Source organism: Dendrobates tinctorius, unplaced genomic scaffold, assembly GCF_039654945.1.
Source record: "Dendrobates tinctorius isolate UK_male_01 unplaced genomic scaffold, ASM3965494v1 ptg000158l, whole genome shotgun sequence".
In the NCBI taxonomy this organism is placed as follows: Eukaryota; Metazoa; Chordata; class Amphibia; order Anura; family Dendrobatidae; genus Dendrobates; species Dendrobates tinctorius.
Genome location: NW_027361825.1, coordinates 33,610,006 through 33,630,545, shown reverse-complemented (window position 1 = coordinate 33,630,545; position 20,540 = coordinate 33,610,006). Strand labels below are relative to the sequence as shown.

General features: G+C 43.3%; 1 protein-coding gene across 1 annotated transcript in view; it reads left to right on the top strand.

Annotated features, from left to right (window-relative positions):
- The window catches only part of LOC141052057 (cytochrome P450 2F2-like), a 61,023-nt gene extending 40,801 nt beyond the window's left edge, over positions 1–20,222 (top strand). Inside the window, exons 6-9 of the mRNA XM_073549246.1 lie at positions 217–358; positions 458–642; positions 737–878; positions 19,727–20,222. Of these exons, the coding sequence (XP_073405347.1) occupies positions 217–358; positions 458–642; positions 737–878; positions 19,727–19,923 (666 nt within the window). The 3' untranslated portion in view covers positions 19,924–20,222. The remainder of the gene's footprint in view (positions 1–216; positions 359–457; positions 643–736; positions 879–19,726) is intronic.
- The last annotated feature ends 318 nt before the right edge of the window (positions 20,223–20,540 follow it).

The following is a 20,540-nucleotide window of genomic DNA, read 5'->3' as shown; positions in this document are numbered from 1 at the left end:
AAGGACTGTTGCGTTTTATGGTTTATGCTGTATAATAGACTACATAGACTGTTTAAACGGAAAGTGTTCCTGTGTGCCGTGAATCCGCTGCCAAGTGAGTGTTCCCCAACACTAACAATAAGCGCTACCTTACAACAGTTACAGTGAAAATTACTTCAAGAATACTTCTCTTGGTAAATTCCTCCCTTGATCTTCGTGTCTATTCTTCAAATATAGGAAGAAAAGAATAAGGAAACTTTCTACAATACCAACACTTTGGTGATGAACTCTTTAATGTTGTTCTTTGCTGGGACAGAAACAGTAAGCACGACGCTAAGATTTACATTTTTGCTTCTAATGAAACACCCTAATGTAACAGGTATGTAATTAAGGTAGGACAGAAACCATGAAAATCTGGTTTAATATAAGAAAAACTAATAAAACAGCATATTAAAAAATATGTTTGCTTCTGCCTTAGAGAAGGTCTACAATGAGATAGACAACGTAATTGGCCAACGTCCACCAAGTTTTGAGGACAGATATAATATGCCATACACAGAAGCTTTTTTATGTGAGGTCCAGAGATTTTGTAACGTTTCACCATTGGTTGCTCCCCGTGAATTGACCATTGATACTCAGATTCGCAATTATACATTCCAAAAGGTAAAAATCAACTTGGGCTAAGAAAAAAATGGTCAAAAATTGTAATATGGAAAAGTTTGCTAACTAAGGTTTCCTAATATTCTTCTGTACACAGGGAACAGTTTTCACTGTAGTGCTTACACATGTGCACAAGGACAAGACTCAATTCAATAACCCTGAAAACTTTGACCCAAAAAACTTTTTGGATGAAAATGGGAAACTTCTAAGGAAAGAGTACTTCATGCCATTTTCTGTAGGTGAGTATGAACTGAACTCAACTAGGTTCTGACATGAATGTTTATATTCTAGCAATACGTAATAATTTTCAAAAATGAAAATACTTCTTTGAAGGGGTTGTTCACTAATAGGACAACCCTTTCTTGACTAAATGTTAGGACTGGTAAAATAATCACCTCACCTCCCATACCTTTTTAGTTCCTGTGGTGTTGGCACTCGCTCTCCCGGCGACTGTGTTGCGGTGTTTTGACAGGTATCACAGGCACCCAATCGGCGCTGGTGTCATTGTCTCTGCCTTTGTACAAACTGAACATGAGGAGGAAGCCAGGGATCAGCTGCAGCACGGATTTCCTCTTCATGTTCAGTTTGTCCGAAGTTGGGGACAGTGATGCCAGCATTGATTGGGACCAGGCATCCTGTGTCATTCCACCGTATCACAGCCCCAGGACCGCTAGTGCTGACACCGCTGGAACAGCGCCGGCACGGGAGGTGATTATAGGCTTTATTATATTATTGGTGCCGAACATTTAGTTTAAGAAGGGATTGTCCTTGTAGTGGTGTAGACAACCCCTTTACGGCTAAGGCTACATGGCATTTTTGGCCACGACAGTTGCTTCACAACTGATGTTAACTTAGCGCCACTGCCACATCGCGATGCTATAGTAGTGAATGGGGTCACATTACGACACCTATACTACCGCGTCAGCGACAAGCTAGTTGGAAAAAATCCAATCATATCTTATGTTTTGCAAATTGCTGGTCGTGATAGTGTAGCTGTTGCCATATACAGCTCTGACAAAACTTAAGAGGCCACCACATCAAAACCCTGTCATGGACAGCCCAATCTCCAGAACTGAACCCCATTGAAAACCTCTGTAATGTAATCAAGAGGATGATGGATAGTCACAAGCCAGCAAGCAAAGAAGAATTGCTTAAATTTTTGTGCCAGGAGCAGTGTGAAAGACTGGTGGAAAGCATGCCAAGACGCATGAAAGCTGTGACTAAAAATCATGGTTATTCCACAAAATATTGATTTTTGAACTCTTCTTGAGTTAAAACATTAGTATTGTTGTTTCTAAATGATTATTAACTTGTTTTCTTTGTATTATTTGAGGTCTGAAAGCCTGTTTTTTTGTAATTTTGACCATTTTTCTTTGTCAGAAAATAAATACAAAATTTATTGCTTGGAAATTTGAAGACATGTTGTCAGTGGTTTATAGAATAGAAGAACTATTTACACTTTACTCAAAAATATACCTATAAAGAGAAAAATCAAACAAACTGCAAATTTTGCAGTGGTCTCTTAATTTTTGCCAGAGCTGTGCATTAAAAAGTTAAAAATCAACTTGGGCTAAGAAAAAAAAATATAATACAGAAAACTTGGTTAGTAATGCTTCCTAATGTTATTACTATTATTATGCATTTATATAGCGCCATTTATTCCATGGCGCTTTACATGTGAAAAGGGGAAATATAGACAAGTATAATAAACATGTGTAATACAAGGGACACACAAGTACATAAGGTGAGGGGACCCTGCCCGCGAGGGCTCACAGTCTACAGGGATGGGTGAGGATACAGTAGGAGAGGGTAGAGCAGGTCTTGCTGTGGTTCAGTAGACCGAGGATCATTGCAGGCTGTAGACTTGTCGGAACAGGTGGGTCTTCAGGTTCTTCTTGAAGGTTTCCGTTGATGGTGAGAGTCTAATGTTCTCCAAAACACTTGGAATGGTTGGTACCCCAATACATACATATGTGCACAAGGACAAGGCACCATGAAAAGTTTGACCCCAAAATATTTTGGATGAAATTGGGAAACTTTTATAGAATGTAACAGTGGCACCGAACAACCTTTAGTGATGCAATGGCTGTTGAGACCAAAATCGCTATATAACCCAAGCCTTAAGGATTTGATCTACCTGCACAAGCCTTCATCTAAATGAGGGCCTGCTGGTGTTTAGCTGGTTACTATGTATCCTACAGAAGTGCCCCATTGTTAAATACTAGAGAGGAGCGAATATTTCAATGTTTGATTTGGATTACGATTGCCGAATTTGCAATATTCTTCGATTATTTTGCTGAATAATTGCATAACATAACTGAACACCATTCAGCTCAATGGAAGGCAAAAAAAACCCGCCTGCACAGCACATTATAATGGCTCCAAATGCTGCCAAAACACAACAAAGTAGGGACAGACACCAGGAAAGTGACCTCAATTCACCTACAGTACTAATTGGAGAATTGAACTGCAGCAATCAGCCAGGCATGAGGTATCGGGGCCTGGGACAGCATTTACAGCTTTTACTTGAACGTCACAGTAAGATGGGGTAGGTGAGGGATTGGTGTAGGCCTCCTGTGCTGGGAACCCTGATACTGTACCACATGCAAGACCTCTACCTGCTTTCATGCTGAGCCACACTCAGGTGGCACAAATATCAGTTTTGTAGACTACCATTGTCATAAAAATTTAAGGATAGTAGCAAGGGTAAGTTGAGTAAGTGAAGGCCTGACAGTCTTGGAGGCCTACTGCTACAGGCAACGCACATGAAAGAGACCCAACCAGGAGTCTACACATTTACAAAAATTAGTTGCAGACACCAACAAAGTGGCATCAACTGCAATAAAGTAGAATTAGTATAGCAGGGACTGACACCTCTTCCACTACAGCCAACCTAGCAGAAGGAGACTGTAGCGGGCAAGGTGGTGGAATCAATGTTCCCTATCCCTCTGAAAGCCTAGAAGAGGCATAACTAGATGGCCTACCAAATCCCTACTTGATAAGTGGCAGCAGGTGAAAACTGTGACCCAAGGAGGTACAAAGAGGTGGCACCAGGTGCTACTACATGGCTGACTTACAGAATGTGGCAGCTGACCCCCTACAGTGGGCAAGCTGCTGTGGCCCAAAGGAGGGATGAAAAATGCAGACAGGCACTGTAGGGACTCTGGAACCACAAATGCAGATGGGAACAGCTGAGGAACAGAAAAGCACTGGCAGATGCAGGCTGGACCAGGTGTGAGACAGATGGGCACTGGCAGGTGCGAATGGTGCGGTCTGCATTCAGAGTGTAAGTGGTCAAAGAGGGAGCAAGAGGAGAGGTAAGAGGACAGTTCAAAATGGACATGTTGTTCCAGTAGTTTGGAGGCATAGGGGAGAAATGATATGGGGCGATAGGGAGACACAGAGGATGGATCAAGGGAGGGCTTTTTGAGGATGGGTGTGATCGAGGTATGTTTCAATCAGGATGGCAGACACCAGTTGTTAGTGACAGATTGAAGAGGTGGGTTATGCTTGTGATGAAGACTGTGGTAAAGTTTGGAGTGAGGTAGGACATTATTGTGTCAAGTTCACAGGTGGTGAGGCACAGAATTCAGCTGAGATGAGAGGAGAGGGAGGGGGAACTGGTGGATGCAGGAAAGAATTGAAAGTACTGAATAGCTGTTAAGGGTTGTGAGACAGGTATGATATGAGGGATAAATCACAATGTCAAACCTTGAGAACATAGAAAGAACCGGGCTATAGACCAAATGGTATTATTAAAAAATACATTTTTATTTATCAAAAAATTAAAAATATATATATGGCAAGAGAGATGAACATATCAATAAAAGGGATATCGATTACCCATGAGGTTTCTCACAACTATCAAACCACAAAACTGTGTCTTATAAAAACACCTACATGAAAATAATACAAAGTACTTTCTGTGGTGTAGTTTTCTAAAAGAAGTTACCATAGACTGGAATATAAAATGATGACTCCCAAATATATCATAATTGTAACATACTGAAACTGCTATGCATATAGGTGCCTAATCTATTGCAAGGCATATATAATTGCTGTCAAAGTGACAGCTACATCCTATTAATGGCGGTATATAAATGCCGCTTTACAAAAAAATGCCCAAAAATGACGGCATGTGCACACAATATCATACTAAAGGCATCATCCTATTGACTAGCGGTATAACCGTAATCAGGGAGCAATAGTAGATATAATCATGTAGAATGAAGCAACCATACCATGTGTTTGATGCGGAGTCCCCCGGGCGTCCATCCGCCCCGACGGCGCGCCTCCCGTTGAAGCAAAAGCAAAACGCGCGTTGGGTGAAGGTGATCCATTTGTGACAAGACTCAAATATTTGAGGTGCCTGCAGACTGTACTGTGACTTTCAGGGCGAGGAGTGGGAGAAAAGAGAGGATGATGATGAGGTAGTAGATCACAATGCTTTCTGAGGCCCAACTCTGGCAGCGGAAAGCAGCATTCGTGGTTCTGCAGTTGGCTCTCTTGGATCTATTTTCAGACCTGCAAAAATCTAAAAAATCATGTTATCTGTTAATTTTTTTAAAAGCAACCTAGTAGAGTAAAAAAAATGAAATAATTTCAGTACTACATGCATGATCAACATGCGTTAATCGTGGAATGCCATTGTGCTAAAATGCAGACTAGTGGGTCTCGCCAACCACCATCCACCCCATCAACCACATATTTTGATTCTTTCTCCTCCCTCACCGTGGCAAGTGTTGTCACACAGGTCTCCGGCTGAAGAACCTCCACTTTTTACCCTATACAGTTGGGTTGATTTAGAACCTGTCAGCTGATACGGAATTGGACATGCCTGCTGTTTTTGACTGATCTTAGATATCAAGCACACCCCATCTTTCTCAGTCCACCGTAACATCCCCAACTACACCTTTCTCACAGTCCAGCAGCTTGTCGTGTTCACCCTACTCCACCCTGTGTGGTCACAGCAGCAAACCCTCATTTGTGCAGATGTGCTCACGTAAAAGATTCTTTACTCCTACACATGGCAAAGTTAACATCTTGAATTTCACCAGCTTCAATCTACTGCTAATAATAATAACCTTTAATTATATATTGTAAACACATTCCTCATAGCTTTAAGAGACAGAAGTTCATATAAAACAGTCAAAAGTTACCAAGTTTAAGATAATCAAACAATTAAAGCAAAAATAATGACGACCCTGATCTTCAGAGCGTAAAATCTACAATGAGGTGGAGTGACACCAATTACAGGTGCTTATTTACAATGATGGTGCAACCATCTTGAGGAAATGTGGGAAGGATAAAAGCTGCAAGAGCCTTTTGGGTATGGTTGAGTTTGATAGTGAATTATGTTCAGAGAAGTAGAGAATAAGCTATATATATAAAGGTCTTTGATTAGGGAACGTGATAGGCTGCCCTAAACATGTGTTTTTAGAGAGCACCTAAAAATGGCTAAGTTGTGGTTATACTCCTAATTTCACGATGGAGAAAGGGTAAGAGGTGAGTCATCTAGGTAGGAGATTGAACAGAACCAGACAAAGTCCAGATCAGGGGTGATACCTTCTTTGCGTGTCGCGGAGTTTGAAATTTGTGATAGGCCATGAGAATTGGCTAGTGACAGAAGCTGGGATGCAGTTGGGGAGGTGGAGCTATTGAAGTCTCCCACGATATGGGTTGTCAATGCTGAGGACATGAAGTGTGGCTGCACTGCATAAAAGTGGTCAAGGAAGTGGGTGGGAGAGCCTGGGGGCCAGTATATGACTGCTACTCTGAGGGAGAGGGGATGAAGCACCCTGATGGTGTGAACCTCAAAAGAAGAATGGCGTCTAATCAGCCTGCATTTATTTATTGGGTTAAAAACAGGATTGTTGTTGGCAGCAAGGAGTGTAGGGTTATCGTGGAGTTAGCAGTGATCATACAGCGGGATATACGCTTGTTCCATGTGTTGTAATCTGGACGTGGATAAGCTATTTACTTTTCTGAGAACTAATTATTGTGAACAGCCTGTTTCTTCACCCAATCGTGTCATTGTCTGGACAATTGGGCCGGCTAAGAGGTATTTGCTACTAAGATCACAGCTCTTGTTTCTGTATGACTTATGGGCTGTGATCTCTGTGATTATTGCATGGCCACTCCAATCTGTTGGCCACGGAAATGTAGCCTTATGGATACAAACGGTTTCTGAAAGCTGATGGCCTTCGCAGTCCCCCCAATACCAGTTGACCAGTCACCATTACTTCCAGGGGCAGACACAGACTGTAGTGGGCCACTGAGCAAGAAATTTTTTGGGCCCCCCCAGCGCTTTATAGGGCAACAAAGTTATTTGTTATTTGTTGTTATCTAATAATGAGGCTATGCAGGGCTGGATATAATATCTGTATAGAATGTAACCCCCCCACAGAATATAATGCAGTCCCCCCCATATACAGTAGTATAATGCAGCCCCTCCATAGAATATGACAACCCCCTCAAAGGATATAATGCAGCCCCTTATATAGTATAATGTAGCCCCTCCATTGAATACAATGTAGCCCTCCTCATATAGTATAGTGCAGCCCTCATAGAATATAATACAGCCCCCCTATAGAATATAATGTAGCCCCAAATAGAATATAATACAGCCCACCTCCCCATAGACTATAATGTAGCCCCCCATATTATATAACACAGCCTCCCCCTATAGAATATACTGTAATGTAAAATGTACCCCCCATGGTATATAACAAAGCCGCATAGTATATAGCCCAGCACCACATGGTATATAGCCCAGCACACCATGGTATACAGCCCAGCATGGTATATAGACCACCATGTTATAATACAGCCCACCATGGTATACAGGCTGTATACTATGGTGGGCTGTATAATACAGCCCAGCATGGTATAATACAGCCTAGCATGGTATAATACAGCCCAGCATGGTATATAGCCCCCCCAAAATGGTATAATACAGCCCAGCATGCTATAATACAGCCCAGCATGGTATATTGCCCCCCAGCATGGTATAATACAGGCCAGCATGGTATATAGCCCCCCCGAATGGTATAATACAGCCCAGCATGGCATAATACAGCCCAGCATGGTATATAGCCCCCCCAGAATGGTATAATACAGCCCATCATGGTATATAGCCCCCCGCATGGTATAATACAGCCAAACATGGTATAATACAGCCCAGCATGGTATATAGCCCCCCCAGAATGGTATAATACAGCCCAGCATGGTATATAGCCCCCAGCAAGGTATAATACAGCCCAGCATGGTATATAGCCCCCCAGCAAGGTATAATACAGCCCAGCATGGTATATAGCCCCCCCAGCATGGTATAATACAGCCCAGCATGGTATACAACCCAGCATGGTATAATATAGCCCAGCATGGTATAATACAGCCCAGCATGGTATATAGCCCCCCAAAATGGTATAATACAGCCCAGTATGGTATAATACAGCCCAGCATGGCATGATACAGCCCAGCATGGCATATAGCCCCCCCAGAATGGTATAATACAGCCCAGCATGGTATATAGCCCCCCCGCATGGTATAATACAGCCCAACATGGTATAATACAGCCCAGCATGGTATATAGCCCCCCCCAGAATGGTATAATACAGCCCAGCATGGTATATAGCCCCCAGCAAGGTATAATACAGCCCAGCATGGTATATAGCCCCCCCAGCAAGGTATAATACAGCCCAGCATGGTATATAGCCCCCCAGCATGGTAAAGACCCCCCCTAGCATGGTATAATACAGGCCAACATGGTATATAGCCCCCCCAGCATGGTATAATACAGTCCAGCATGGTATATAGCCCCCCAGCATGGTATAATACAGACCAGCATGGTATACAACCAAGCATGGTATAATATAGCCCAGCATGGTATAATACAGCCCAGCATGGTATATAGCCCCCCAAAATGGTATAATACAGCCCAGTATGGTATAATACAGCCTAGCATGGTATATAGCCCCCCAGCATGGTATAATATAGCCCAACATGGTATATAGCCCCCCCGCATGGTATAATATAGCCCAGCATGGCATAATACAGCCCAGCATGGCATATAGCCCCCTCAGAATGGTATAATACAGCCCAGCATGGTATATAGCCCCCCCAGCATGGTATAATACAGCCTGGCGTGGTATATAGCCCCCCCAGCATGGTATATAGTCCCCCAGCATGGTATAATACAGGCCAGCATGGTATATAGAAATACAGGCCAGCATGGTATATAGCCCCCCCAGCATGTTATAATACGGCCCAGCATGATATAGAGCCCCCCTAGCATGGTATAATACAGGCCAGCAAGGTATATAGCCCCCCAGCATGGAGTAATACAGCCCAGCATGGTATATAGCTACCCCAGCATGGTATAATACAGCCCAGCATGGTATAATACAGCCCAGCATGGTATATAGCCCCCCAGCATGGTATAATACAGCCCAGCATGGTATGTAGCCCCCTGCAGCATGGTATAACACATCCCAGCATGGTATATAGCCCCCCAGCATGGTATAATACAGCCCAGCATGGTATATAGCCCCCCCCAGCATGGCATAATACAGCCCAGCATGGTATAATACAGCCCAGCATGGTATATAACCCCCCAAAATGGTATAATCCAGCCCAGTATGGTATAATACAGCCCAGCATGGTATATAGCCCCCCAGCATGGTATAATACAGCCCAACATGGTATATAGCCCCCCACATGGTATAATACAGCCCAGCATGGTATAATACAGCCCAGCATGGTATTTAGCCCCCCCAGCAAGGTATAATACAGCCCAGCATGGTATATAGCCCCCCCGCATGGTATAATACAGCCCAGCATGGTATAATACAGCCCAGCATGGTATATAGCCCCCTCAGAATGGTATAATACAGCCCAGCATGGAATAATACAGCCCAGCATGGTATATAGCCCCCCCAGCATGGTATAATACAGCCCAGCATGGTATATAGCCCCCTCAGAATGGTATAATACAGCCCAGCATGGTATAATACAGCCCAGCATGGTATATAGCCCCCTCAGAATGGTATAATACAGCCCAGCATGGAATAATACAGCCCGGCATGGTATATAGCCCCCCAGCATGGTATAATACAGGCCAGCATGGTATATAGAAATACAGGCCAGCATGGTATATCGCCCCCTCAGCATGGTATAATACAGCTCAGCATGATATAGAGCCCCCCTAGCATGGTATAATACAAGCCAGCATGGTATATAGCCCCCCCAGCATGGAGTAATACAGCCCAGCATGGTATATAGCTCCCCAGCATGGTATAAAACAGCCCAGCATGGTATAATACAGCCCAGCATGGTATATAGCTCCCCCAGCATGGTATAATACAGCCCAGCATGGTATATAGCCCCCCCAGCATGGTATAATACAGTCCAGCATGGTATATAGCCCCCCCAGCATGGTATAATACAGCCCAGCATGGTATATAGCCCCCCAGCATAGTATAATACAGTCTAGCATGGTATATAGCCCCCCCAGCATGGTATAATACATGCCAGCATTGTATATAGCTCCCCAGCATGGTATAATACAGCCCAGCATGGTATATAGCCCCCCAGCATGGTATATAGCCCCCCAGCATGGTATAATACAGGCCAGCATGGTATATAGCCCCCCCAGCATGGTATAACACAGCCCAGCATGGTATAATACAGCCCAGCATGGTATATAGCCCCCCCAGCATGGTATAATACAGGCCAGCATGGTATATAGCCCCCCCAGTATAGTATAATACAGGCCAGCATGGTATATTGCCCCCCCAGCATGGTATAATACAGGCCAGCATGGTAGATAGCCCCCCAAGCATGGTATAATACAGGCCAGTATGGTATATAGCCCCCCCAGCATGGTATAATACAGGCCAGCATGGTATATACCCCCACAGCATGGTATAACACAGCCCAACATGGTATATAGCCCCCACAGCATGGTATAATACAGCCCAGCATGGTATAATACATCCCAGCAAGGTATATAGCCCCCCCAGCATGGTATAATACAGGCCAGCATGGTATATAGCCCCCCCAGCATGGTATAATACAGCCCACCATGGTATATAGCACCCCTCAGCATGGTATAATACAGCCCAGCATGGTATAATGCATCCCAGCATGGTATATAGCCCCCCCAGCATGTTATAATACAGGTCAGCATGGCCCCACAGTCCAGTACTCATATTGATTTTAAAAAAAAACAAAACAACACACTCCTCACCTTCTCCTTGTGCCTGCGTTGCTCCCGGCTCCTGTCTCCTCTCCTGCACTGCCTGGTACACACACCCGCTGTGTCAGAGGCAGAGCAGGGAATGATGGGATAGGGAGCGTCAGCTGACGCTCTTTCCCCCATCATTGCTTCCATCAATGCGGGGGGTAGAGTCGGTTCTGGGGGCAGGCGGGCCCCCCTGCCTCACAGGGGCCCCATAGCGGCTATGTGATGTGCCGCTGGCTGGGGGCCCCCCTGCTCAGGGGGAGTCAGACCCGCTCCCGCCGCCTCCTGCAGCGCTGCTCTCCTCCTTGCGCTACACATGGCTAATTTGAATTTTGAAATAATTAGCCATGCAGTGCTGGAGGGGAGAGGTCCCCTCTCCCCCAGGGCCCCCTTTCAATGAACAGGCTGCACGGGCGGTAGGTCCGCCCCTGATTACTTCTCTAAGAAAGATGTGTCTGTGCTACAGCTACAAGTCGCAGACAACATCACCTGTTCCCTGAAAAATTCTATGTCTGCCAGGGTGCATTTCAATAATGACACCTGGATGAGCAAGCATGGACAGGGGAGTTACAGCTAGATCACTGGGCACTGGGTTACTCTGGTGGCTGTAGGGGCAGTCGGGGAAGGGGCTGCTTCACAAGTCTTGCAATCCCCAAGGCTTGCAGGGCACTTGGGGATTGAGAAATAAACCGCTGTGCACCATAAGATGGGTAACTAAACTACTAGAAAATAGGGGTTGGAGAGCTAAACTACTAAACAGCTAGGGTCGTAGAACTAAACCACTACATGCTATACGATGGATAACTAAACCAATAGACAACAGGGGTTTGAGAACTAAACTACTAAACAGCTATGATTGCAGAACTAAACAAATTAACACCAGAACATGGAGAACTAAAGTAATAGACAACAGGGATTGGAGAACTAAACTACTAAACAGCTTGGGTTGGAGAACTAAACTAGTAGACACCAGGGAATGGAGAACTAAAGCAGTAGACACCAAGTTTTGGAATTCCAAGGGCTTGCGGAACAAACCTCTGTATGTAACAGTTTCTGCAGTGCTTCTGCCTCCTCCACCTCCTCTAGGGCCTCCACCTGCACCCTCAACCTCTGCCCTGCCTTATTTAAACACACGTTCCAACACTGCAGAAAGAATCCCTCCCCCACCGTACTGCGAAGCCAGGGCTCACTATAATCAGGCAGTGTTTACAGTAATATGCCTTGGAGATCACAGTCATACAGATCAATAGTTGTGGACAGCTATCCATGCCGAGTTTAAGCAATGGCTGTCTACACTCAACCTGGAGCCAGGGAAGGCCATGTGCGATAATGGTGCAAACCTGGTGGCGGGCCTATGCCGGACCAACCTTACACACGTGCCTTGCATGGTTCACATCCTCAACCCGATGGTACAGCAATTCCTCCTCCACTGTCCCAGCCTGGATGCGCTGCTGCAAAAACCACTGTCATGCTGACTTTCACCATTCCACTTCAGTTGGTGTAGAGATCTTTCGGACTACTGGTTAACAGGTTGATATGCGATGACCACACCGTGGAATTAAACTCTGCACATGTTGCGTCTGTCGCAGCAGAAGACCTGGTGCAGGATGACATTTTTCATGGCCTGGCACAATGCAGTATGGACGTGGTGCAATTCACACTTATGTACTGGATACAGATGAAGGACCTGTGCATCATTCTGAACATTTTCTTAGTGGCTGCTAAGATGGTTAGCGGTGATGATGCCATCATCAGCACCCCTATTACTGTCATCTGTCACTTTAAATAGTGTGCGTGAGCAGGTGATGGTGGTGGTCCTGGGGAAGAGGAGGAAGAGGAGGATACCTTTAGGGTTAACAATTTCTATAAGTTCATGTTGGTTGTCTCACAGATGCTTGCTATGTGAGGTACAAATGGAGAAGGACAATGAAAAGAATGTGAAGGAAGAGGTGATGGATGTGCAACAGTTAGCAGATGAAGATGATAATGATTCCCTCTATGTTGTCCGTGGTTGTCAGGAGGGGATGGAGGAAGAAAGCTTGAGTGTTATACCACCAACAACACACTGTGGAGTTGGAAGTCATGAAAAAGACTGACCCATGAGCGCCTTCTTGCAGCACTATCTGCAACATGATTGTTAACCGTATAGTTATGATTCCAAATAATGCTGACTATTGGGTTGCCAGTGTGTTCTATCCACAATGCAAAAGTAAATTTTGACTGTTGCTTCTCCCCCAGAAAGGGACGTACCCATGCTGCAGTATTAAAACATACTGGAAGACAATCTTGTCAGTGGTTTTCCCCAACACAGCAATGAGGAGCACAGTTTGAATCGCAGTGATAGCCTTTCAACCACAGAAACGTTCAGTTGTCAACGCAAAAACATTAGCAGTCTTGCAGTGCTGTAGTCCTGTGTTACCACCCCACCAAGGACAGCATCTGCAAAGAGTTTGTATGTTCTACCTGTGTTTGCGAGGGTTTACTCCCAGTAATTATTTTTCTATCCACACAGCAAAGACATACAGATAGTAAATTTAGATTGTGAGTCCCAATGATGACAGTGCCAATAATGTATGTAAAGCGAATGTTATATAAGTGATAATACTCACCTAAAATTGAAATTGATATTCAGCTACACTCAGGTGGCATACATATCAGTTTTGTAGATTACTATTGTCGAAAAAATGTAAGGATAGTAACACGGGTAGTTGACTCAAAGACAGTGGAGGATTGCCGGTATCGGAGGCCTACTGCTACCGGCAACACACATGAAGGAGACCCAACGCGGACTCTACACGTTTACAAAAATTAAAAAAAACACAAAAATTGAGCTTGGTTTGAGTTGGTATACATGCAGCATATAAACGCATGTTCACATTGACCATAAAGCATGCAAAACCTACAAAAGACAAAATGAGAAAAACCCTGCTGTCTTTAAATAAATAAAGAGCAAAAGTGCATTTAAGTAATACAGAGTTCTTAGTAATACTGTATTTGATCAAATATAGCATAAAAGCCGTCCCACCATTGACAAAGTGAGTCTTTGGTCAGGGTGGTCCTGCACTGTCTAATGTTAAAAACCTTATCATGTGTCAAAGTTGACATCAGTGTGTGAATAAGGGCAGACAAGGAGCAGGTCCCAACCAGTGGACACCAGTCAGGGGAAACCTTTAAATACAATTTCCAGCTCAGAAGAGGGAGGCCACACCCCAGCTTGCACAGAATGCAAAAAGAAAAAGAAAAAAAAACCACAAAAATTGAGCTTGGTTTGAGTTGGTATACACGCAGCATATAAATGCATGTTCACATTGGCCATAAAGCATACAATACCTACAAAAGACAAAAATGAGAAAAACCCTGCTTTAAATAAATAAAGAGCAAAAGTGCATTTAAGTAATGCAGCGTTCTTAATAATACTGTATTTGAACAAATATAGTATACTATAGTATAATACTGTATTACTTAAATGCACTTTTGCTCTTTATTTATTTAATTACAGTAGGGTTTTTCTCATTTTGGCTTTTGTAGGTTTTATTTACCAAAATTAGTGTCATACACTAACAAAGTGGCATCAATTTTACCACAGTAGAAATAGTATAATAGGAACCTACAGGTCTTCCACTACACTCAACCCAGCAGATGGACACCCAAGTAGGACTGTTTACATTTCCACAAATTATTGTTAACATCTCCAGCAGCAGCAACAGCAGACACATAAGCCCCACTAAAGATATCAGAGACTGCAATTACGCAAAAACAATGCAGCACACTAAAAACTACAACATCCAGTAACAGGAGTTGTCAGTTGTCTTTGGATAGGCCGTCACATTAGTGGTTCAGTATTGCTTTCAGAAATATTAACACCTACCCCTCATACACCTCGAACACAAAGCCTAATCCCCCTTCCTCCACGACTTCGCTTTTTCCCCAGTCAAGTTGCACAGATAGCGTGTTAGGTGCACACTATTAGCAACTTAAAATAGATTTTTTTACTCTGCACAACCTCTGCACACAGCTGAATTTCAGCGGCACAAAATTAGGAGAAATGTGGTGTGATTAATCACGTTACTCACAGCAGAAATTGTTTGTGTCCATGAGGCCTGTATGACAAAGAAGATCTGCTTCAAAAAAATTCAAAATGAGATGTCCCCTACTGTATGACATTAGTAACAGATTTTTTTTTGTGTGGATGAGGCCTGTAAAACATTGAGTAGATGCTCCAAACAATTTCAAAGTGAGATGTCCCCTACGGTATCATGTTAGTAACAGAAGATTTATTTTGGGCCTGTCAATGAGGCCTGTATAACATTGACTAGATGCCCAAAACAATTTCAAAGAGAGATTTCTTCTACTGCATGACATTAGTAACAAAATAATTTTTTGGACCTGTCGATGAGGCCTGTATAACATTGACTAGATGTTTATAACAATTTCAAACTGAGATCTCCCCTTCTGTATTCGGTTCGTAACATAAACATTTTTTTTAGTGTAGATGAGGCCTGTATAATCTAGAAAATTGTCTGTGGCATGGGAATGCCCTCTTTTCTACAGTTGCTGCTGATAAGGTGCAAGTTTGCTAGAGAAATATGGCCGACGTGTTGTTACATGAGCTGATCAGGAAAAGGGCCATGACGACAGTGGGAATGGGAAAGTACAACAGGATCAATAACAGGGTGGCTATGGGAAGTACGAAATCCAGGATCCAGCCTACAATGATTCATGTATCCAACACCAATTACCAGAGGGTGCTTGGTGCTCATCAGAAGAGAGGTGTAACAGGTGCATGTCTCAAGCTAGGTATAAAAGAAGCTGTGAGAAATTGGATGCCAAAGATGCACATAATCTAGAAGATAGGCTCAAAACAATTTGAGGCTATGGGCCCACGTAGCGTTTTAAAACGCACAATGAAAACCGGACTCCTTCCCAGAAATCGTGCGGTTTTTCCACACGATTTCACTGCGATTTTACCGCGATTTTCTCAAGCACTTTCCAAGCGATTTGAAGCATCGCTTGGAAAGTGATTGACAGGTTGGTCACACTCGTCACACATAGTGTTTGACAAGTGTGACCAGCTTTTTACTATTGAGGCCGCCTATGCGGCATCAATAGTAAAAGATAAAATGTTAAAAATGATAAAAAAATAAAAAGTCGGGGTATATTTACCTTTCGACATCCCGCGCTGCCATCCCGGGCCTCAGCGTTCCCAGCGATGCCTTGCGAGACCTGTGATGACGTTGGTCTCGCGTTACTATAGCGATCTCGCGAGACCGCTAGAGTCACGCGAGACTACGTCATCACAGGACCTTGCCGCAAGGCATTACTGGGAACGCTGAGGCCCGGGAATACAGTGCGGGACGTCGAAAGGTAAATATACCCCGATTTTTTATTTTTTATTCTTTTTTTTACAGGGGTATGGTACCCAGGGCCTGGAGGACAGTCTCCTCTCCTCCACACAGTGGGTACCAACCGCACATGAGACGCTTAACTTCCCGCATGGTGGGCATAGCCACATGCGGGAAGTAAGCGGTTCTCATGCATTCCTATGGGTGCGGAATCGCGGCAATTCTTTGCGATTCCACACAAAAGAATGAGCATGCTGCGATTTTTTCGGCGATGCGATTCCGCCGTGGAAAAAAGCGCAGCATTAGCACAGCATGTGTGGAATGCCATAGGAATGCATGGGGTGCATCATGTACAAGATTTTTAAACGTTTTCGCGCCGAAAATCGCGGCAAAAACGCTTAAAAATCGCATCGTGGGCACACAGCCTGAAACTCAGATCTCGGCTGCTGTATCACGTTTGTAAAAAAAAATTTAATTAATTTTAATGTGCAACAGCTCTGCACCCAGAACAATTTCAACGCCACTAAATGGAAAGGTTGGATATAGTGGGCTGTATCACATTTACTAACAGGAAAAAAAATATTATAATGTGCTTGAGGTCTGCAGACGGCTTCATATCACCGCCACAAATGACAATGTGGGATGCGGTGGACTGCATCACATTCAGCAACAGAGAAAATTACATATTTTTTAATGTGCGTTAGGTCTGCAGACAAGTTCACATCACCGCCACAACATGACAATGTGGAATACGGCAGGCTGTATCACATTCAGCAACAGAAAATATGTATTTTTTTTAAATGTGCCTTAGGTCTGCAGACAGTTTCATATCACCACAACTCTAAATGACAAGGTGGGATACAGCAGGCTGTTTCACATTTAGCTAATGAAAAAATATTAATTAGAATGCCATACTCTTGCATGGAGCACAATAGAAGCAGGGCACAACACACTTGTAGGACATGTGCCCTGCTGGCTTTGTCTGTGGACCTCAGTAATGACAAAAAAAAATGCTGGAAGGTAAATTTAACAGCCAGACTGGTTGAACAATAGCTAGCTACACTATCCGACTGCTATACAGCCAACTAGCTAACTAGCTAAAATGTGGGATACAACAGGCTTTTTCACATTTAGCTAGTGAAAAAATATTAATTAGAAGGCTATACTCCTTCATGGAGCACAATAGAAGCAGTGCACTTCACAAGCCATGCTGGCTTTCTTTGTGGATCTCAGTAATTTCCAAAAAAGAAAAAAAAAGTGCCTGGAAGGTAAATTTAAAATCCTCACTGGACACAATCTAGCTCCACTATCTGACTGATATACAACCACCTAACTAACTAGCTAAAATCTTGCTGTTAACAGTGCCAGCGTCAGGAGCAGCCTCTCTGTGCTGTTACAGTGTCAAAATGGCACTCTTTATATGGAGAGGGACATGTGATTTCAGCAGCCAATGACACAAGCCGTTGTGTCAGGACATTGTGGGTGTTTCCTGCTCCCTGATAGGCTAGCCGCAAAAAAAATGACGGAGCTCTGTAAACACCCTACCCTCATCAAACACATGCCAAATGCTCATGATACACCACCATTATCATTGCTAAAGTGCTGAAAATACTTTTGTGGCAATACATTTTAGAATCATAGAATCGTAGAGTTGGAAGGGACCTCCTGGGCCATCTGGTCCAACCCCCTGCTCAAAAGAAGGATTCGCTAAATCATCCCAGACAGATGTCTGTCCAGCCTCTGTTTGAAGACTTCTATTGAAGGAGAACTCACCACCCCTCGTGGCAGCCTGTTCCACTCATTGATCACTCTGTCAAAAAGTTTTTTCTAATATCTAATCTGTGTCTCCTCCCATTCAGTTTCATCCTATTGCTCCTAGTCTTTCCTTGTGCAAATGAGAATAAAGATGATCCTTCTACAATGTAACAGCCCTTGAGATATTTGTAGACAGCTATTAAGTCTCCTCTCAGTCTTCTCTTCTGCAAGCTAAACATTCCCAAATCCTGCAACCTTTCCTCATAAGACAGGGTTTGCAGACCGGTCACCATTCTGGTCGCTCTTTTCTGAACTTGTTCAAGTTTGTTGATGACTTTTTTAAAATGTGGTGCCCAAAACCGGGCACAGTATTCCAGATGAGGTTTGACCAAAGAGGAGTAGAGGGCAATAATGACTTCACGTGATCTAGACTGTATGCTTCTGTTAATACATCCTAGAATTGCATTTGCCTTTTTTGCTGCTGCATCACACTGTTGACTCATATTTAGTCTGTGATCTATTAGTATACCCAGGTCTTTTTCACATGTGCTGTTGCTTAGCCCTATTCCTCCCATTCTGTATATGCTTTTTTTCATTTTTATTGCCCAGATGTAGTACTTTGCATTTTTCCCTGTTAAAAACCATTCTGTTAGTTGCTGCCCACTGCTCCAGTTTATTTATATCTTTTTGAATCCTCTCTCTTTCTTCTCTAGTTTTAGCTATCCATCCTAGCTTTGTGAGATCTGCAAATTTAATCAGTTTACCCCCAATTCCTTCATCTAAATCGATGATAAAGATGTTGAACAATACAGGGCCCAGGACAGAGCCCTATGGTACCCCACTTGAGACATTCTTCCAACTGGATGTGCAGCCATTTATGACCACTCTTTGGGTTCGATCACTTTTTTACCAAATGTTACCGATTTTTCCCGAATTTATAAAATTGTGGTCTTGTTTCCGATCACGAATCCGAATATGCCATATTAGTGCCAAATTTATGTTTGGCCATCATTTTCCAAACAAATTCGCTCATCACTATTAAATGCCACTCTATGCAAAATATTTTGAAACTCAAATTCACCAGCTTTGCAGAATTTTCTAAGGAAAATTGATTTGTGATGAATTGCTTAGTTACAAAACAAAATTAGTCCAAAAACTCCAATTGTCCTAAAAAAATGTATATAACAATCTGAGGTCTCTTAAGACTTTTTCAAACCCCTATCAAGCTCCTTAATGGAAAGACAGCCTTATTAATGTCAAAGTGACCTCCACAAATATAGGTAACTGGATAGTAAAATGTAGTAATCAACAACCTATTTCCCGTGTACCAAACTTGACTGCTGTGCTGCCACACATTATCTTTAAAGGTTATTTAGAGTTTTATGACTTTTTCCCTAACTCCATGGCTTAGCTGTGAGCTGTGACATCACTATCCAGATTTAATACAAAATGACTGCTGCATTCCCTGCCTCTGCTTTTATACAGGCTGTGATAGTCTATCCTGATTAACTGTGTTATAATATGTGATGTAATAGCTGGTAGGCATTATAGGAAATCCTGTCCAGCTGCACCCAAGGTGATATAAGGCTTCTCTGATGCAATTTTCTGCAATGTGTAAAATGGTGGCAGCAATGAATTGATTAACTGCTCTCTTTGTGGCGCCTGTTAAAATTAATGCATATATAATCTAACATAGAATATATTGCCTATTGTAGATGTTCCTCTATTCACCAATATTTCTTCTCAGGTAAGAGAATTTGCCCTGGAAAGAGCTTGTCAGTTATGGAACTTTTCATTTTTCTTACCACACTACTGCAGAACTTCACGATTAAGTCACCAGTGCCACCCGAAAAGATCTCAGTCACTCCGGTGGGAGTTGGGTTTGTAAATTTTCCTCCCAACTTTGAGATATGTTTTATTCCCAGAACATGTTCTCAAGAATAACATAATATTGAAATAACTTGTGTCAATCTGAAAGCTTGTGGAATTAGGGAAAGGTTTGTGAGTTTGAGAGGAAACTTGGAAATGGGGAAGAGAAGAAAGGCAATATTCCATGAAATACTCCATCAAAGGGTGGGCAGCAATACCAGCACCTGTTTCTCATTCATCTTAGTTCGGTAGTTAGCACTGTTGCTTTGCAGTGCTGAGGTCCTGAGTTCAAATCCCACCAAATCCCACCTTTTCCGACACTGAGGTTCCCGCAGACCTCTCCGGGACTCCAGCGCCAATCCCTCCGCCACCATGATAATCTATAAGGATATTCTCACCGGAGATGAAATGTTCTCTGACATCTACGTGTTCAAAGAAAATCCTGATGGGCTGTTTATTGAGGTTGATGGAAAGATCATTACCAGAGTAGAAGGTCAGATTGATGATGCTCTAATTGATGGCAATGCATCTGCTGAGTGTCAGGACGAAGGATCAGAAACATCTGCAAGGAGTCTGTATGTTCTCCCCATGTTTGCGTAGGTTTCCTCCGGGTTCTCTTGTTTCGTCTCACACTTCAAAGTCATATTGATAGGGAATTTAAATTGTGAGCCCCATTAGGACAGCGATGATAA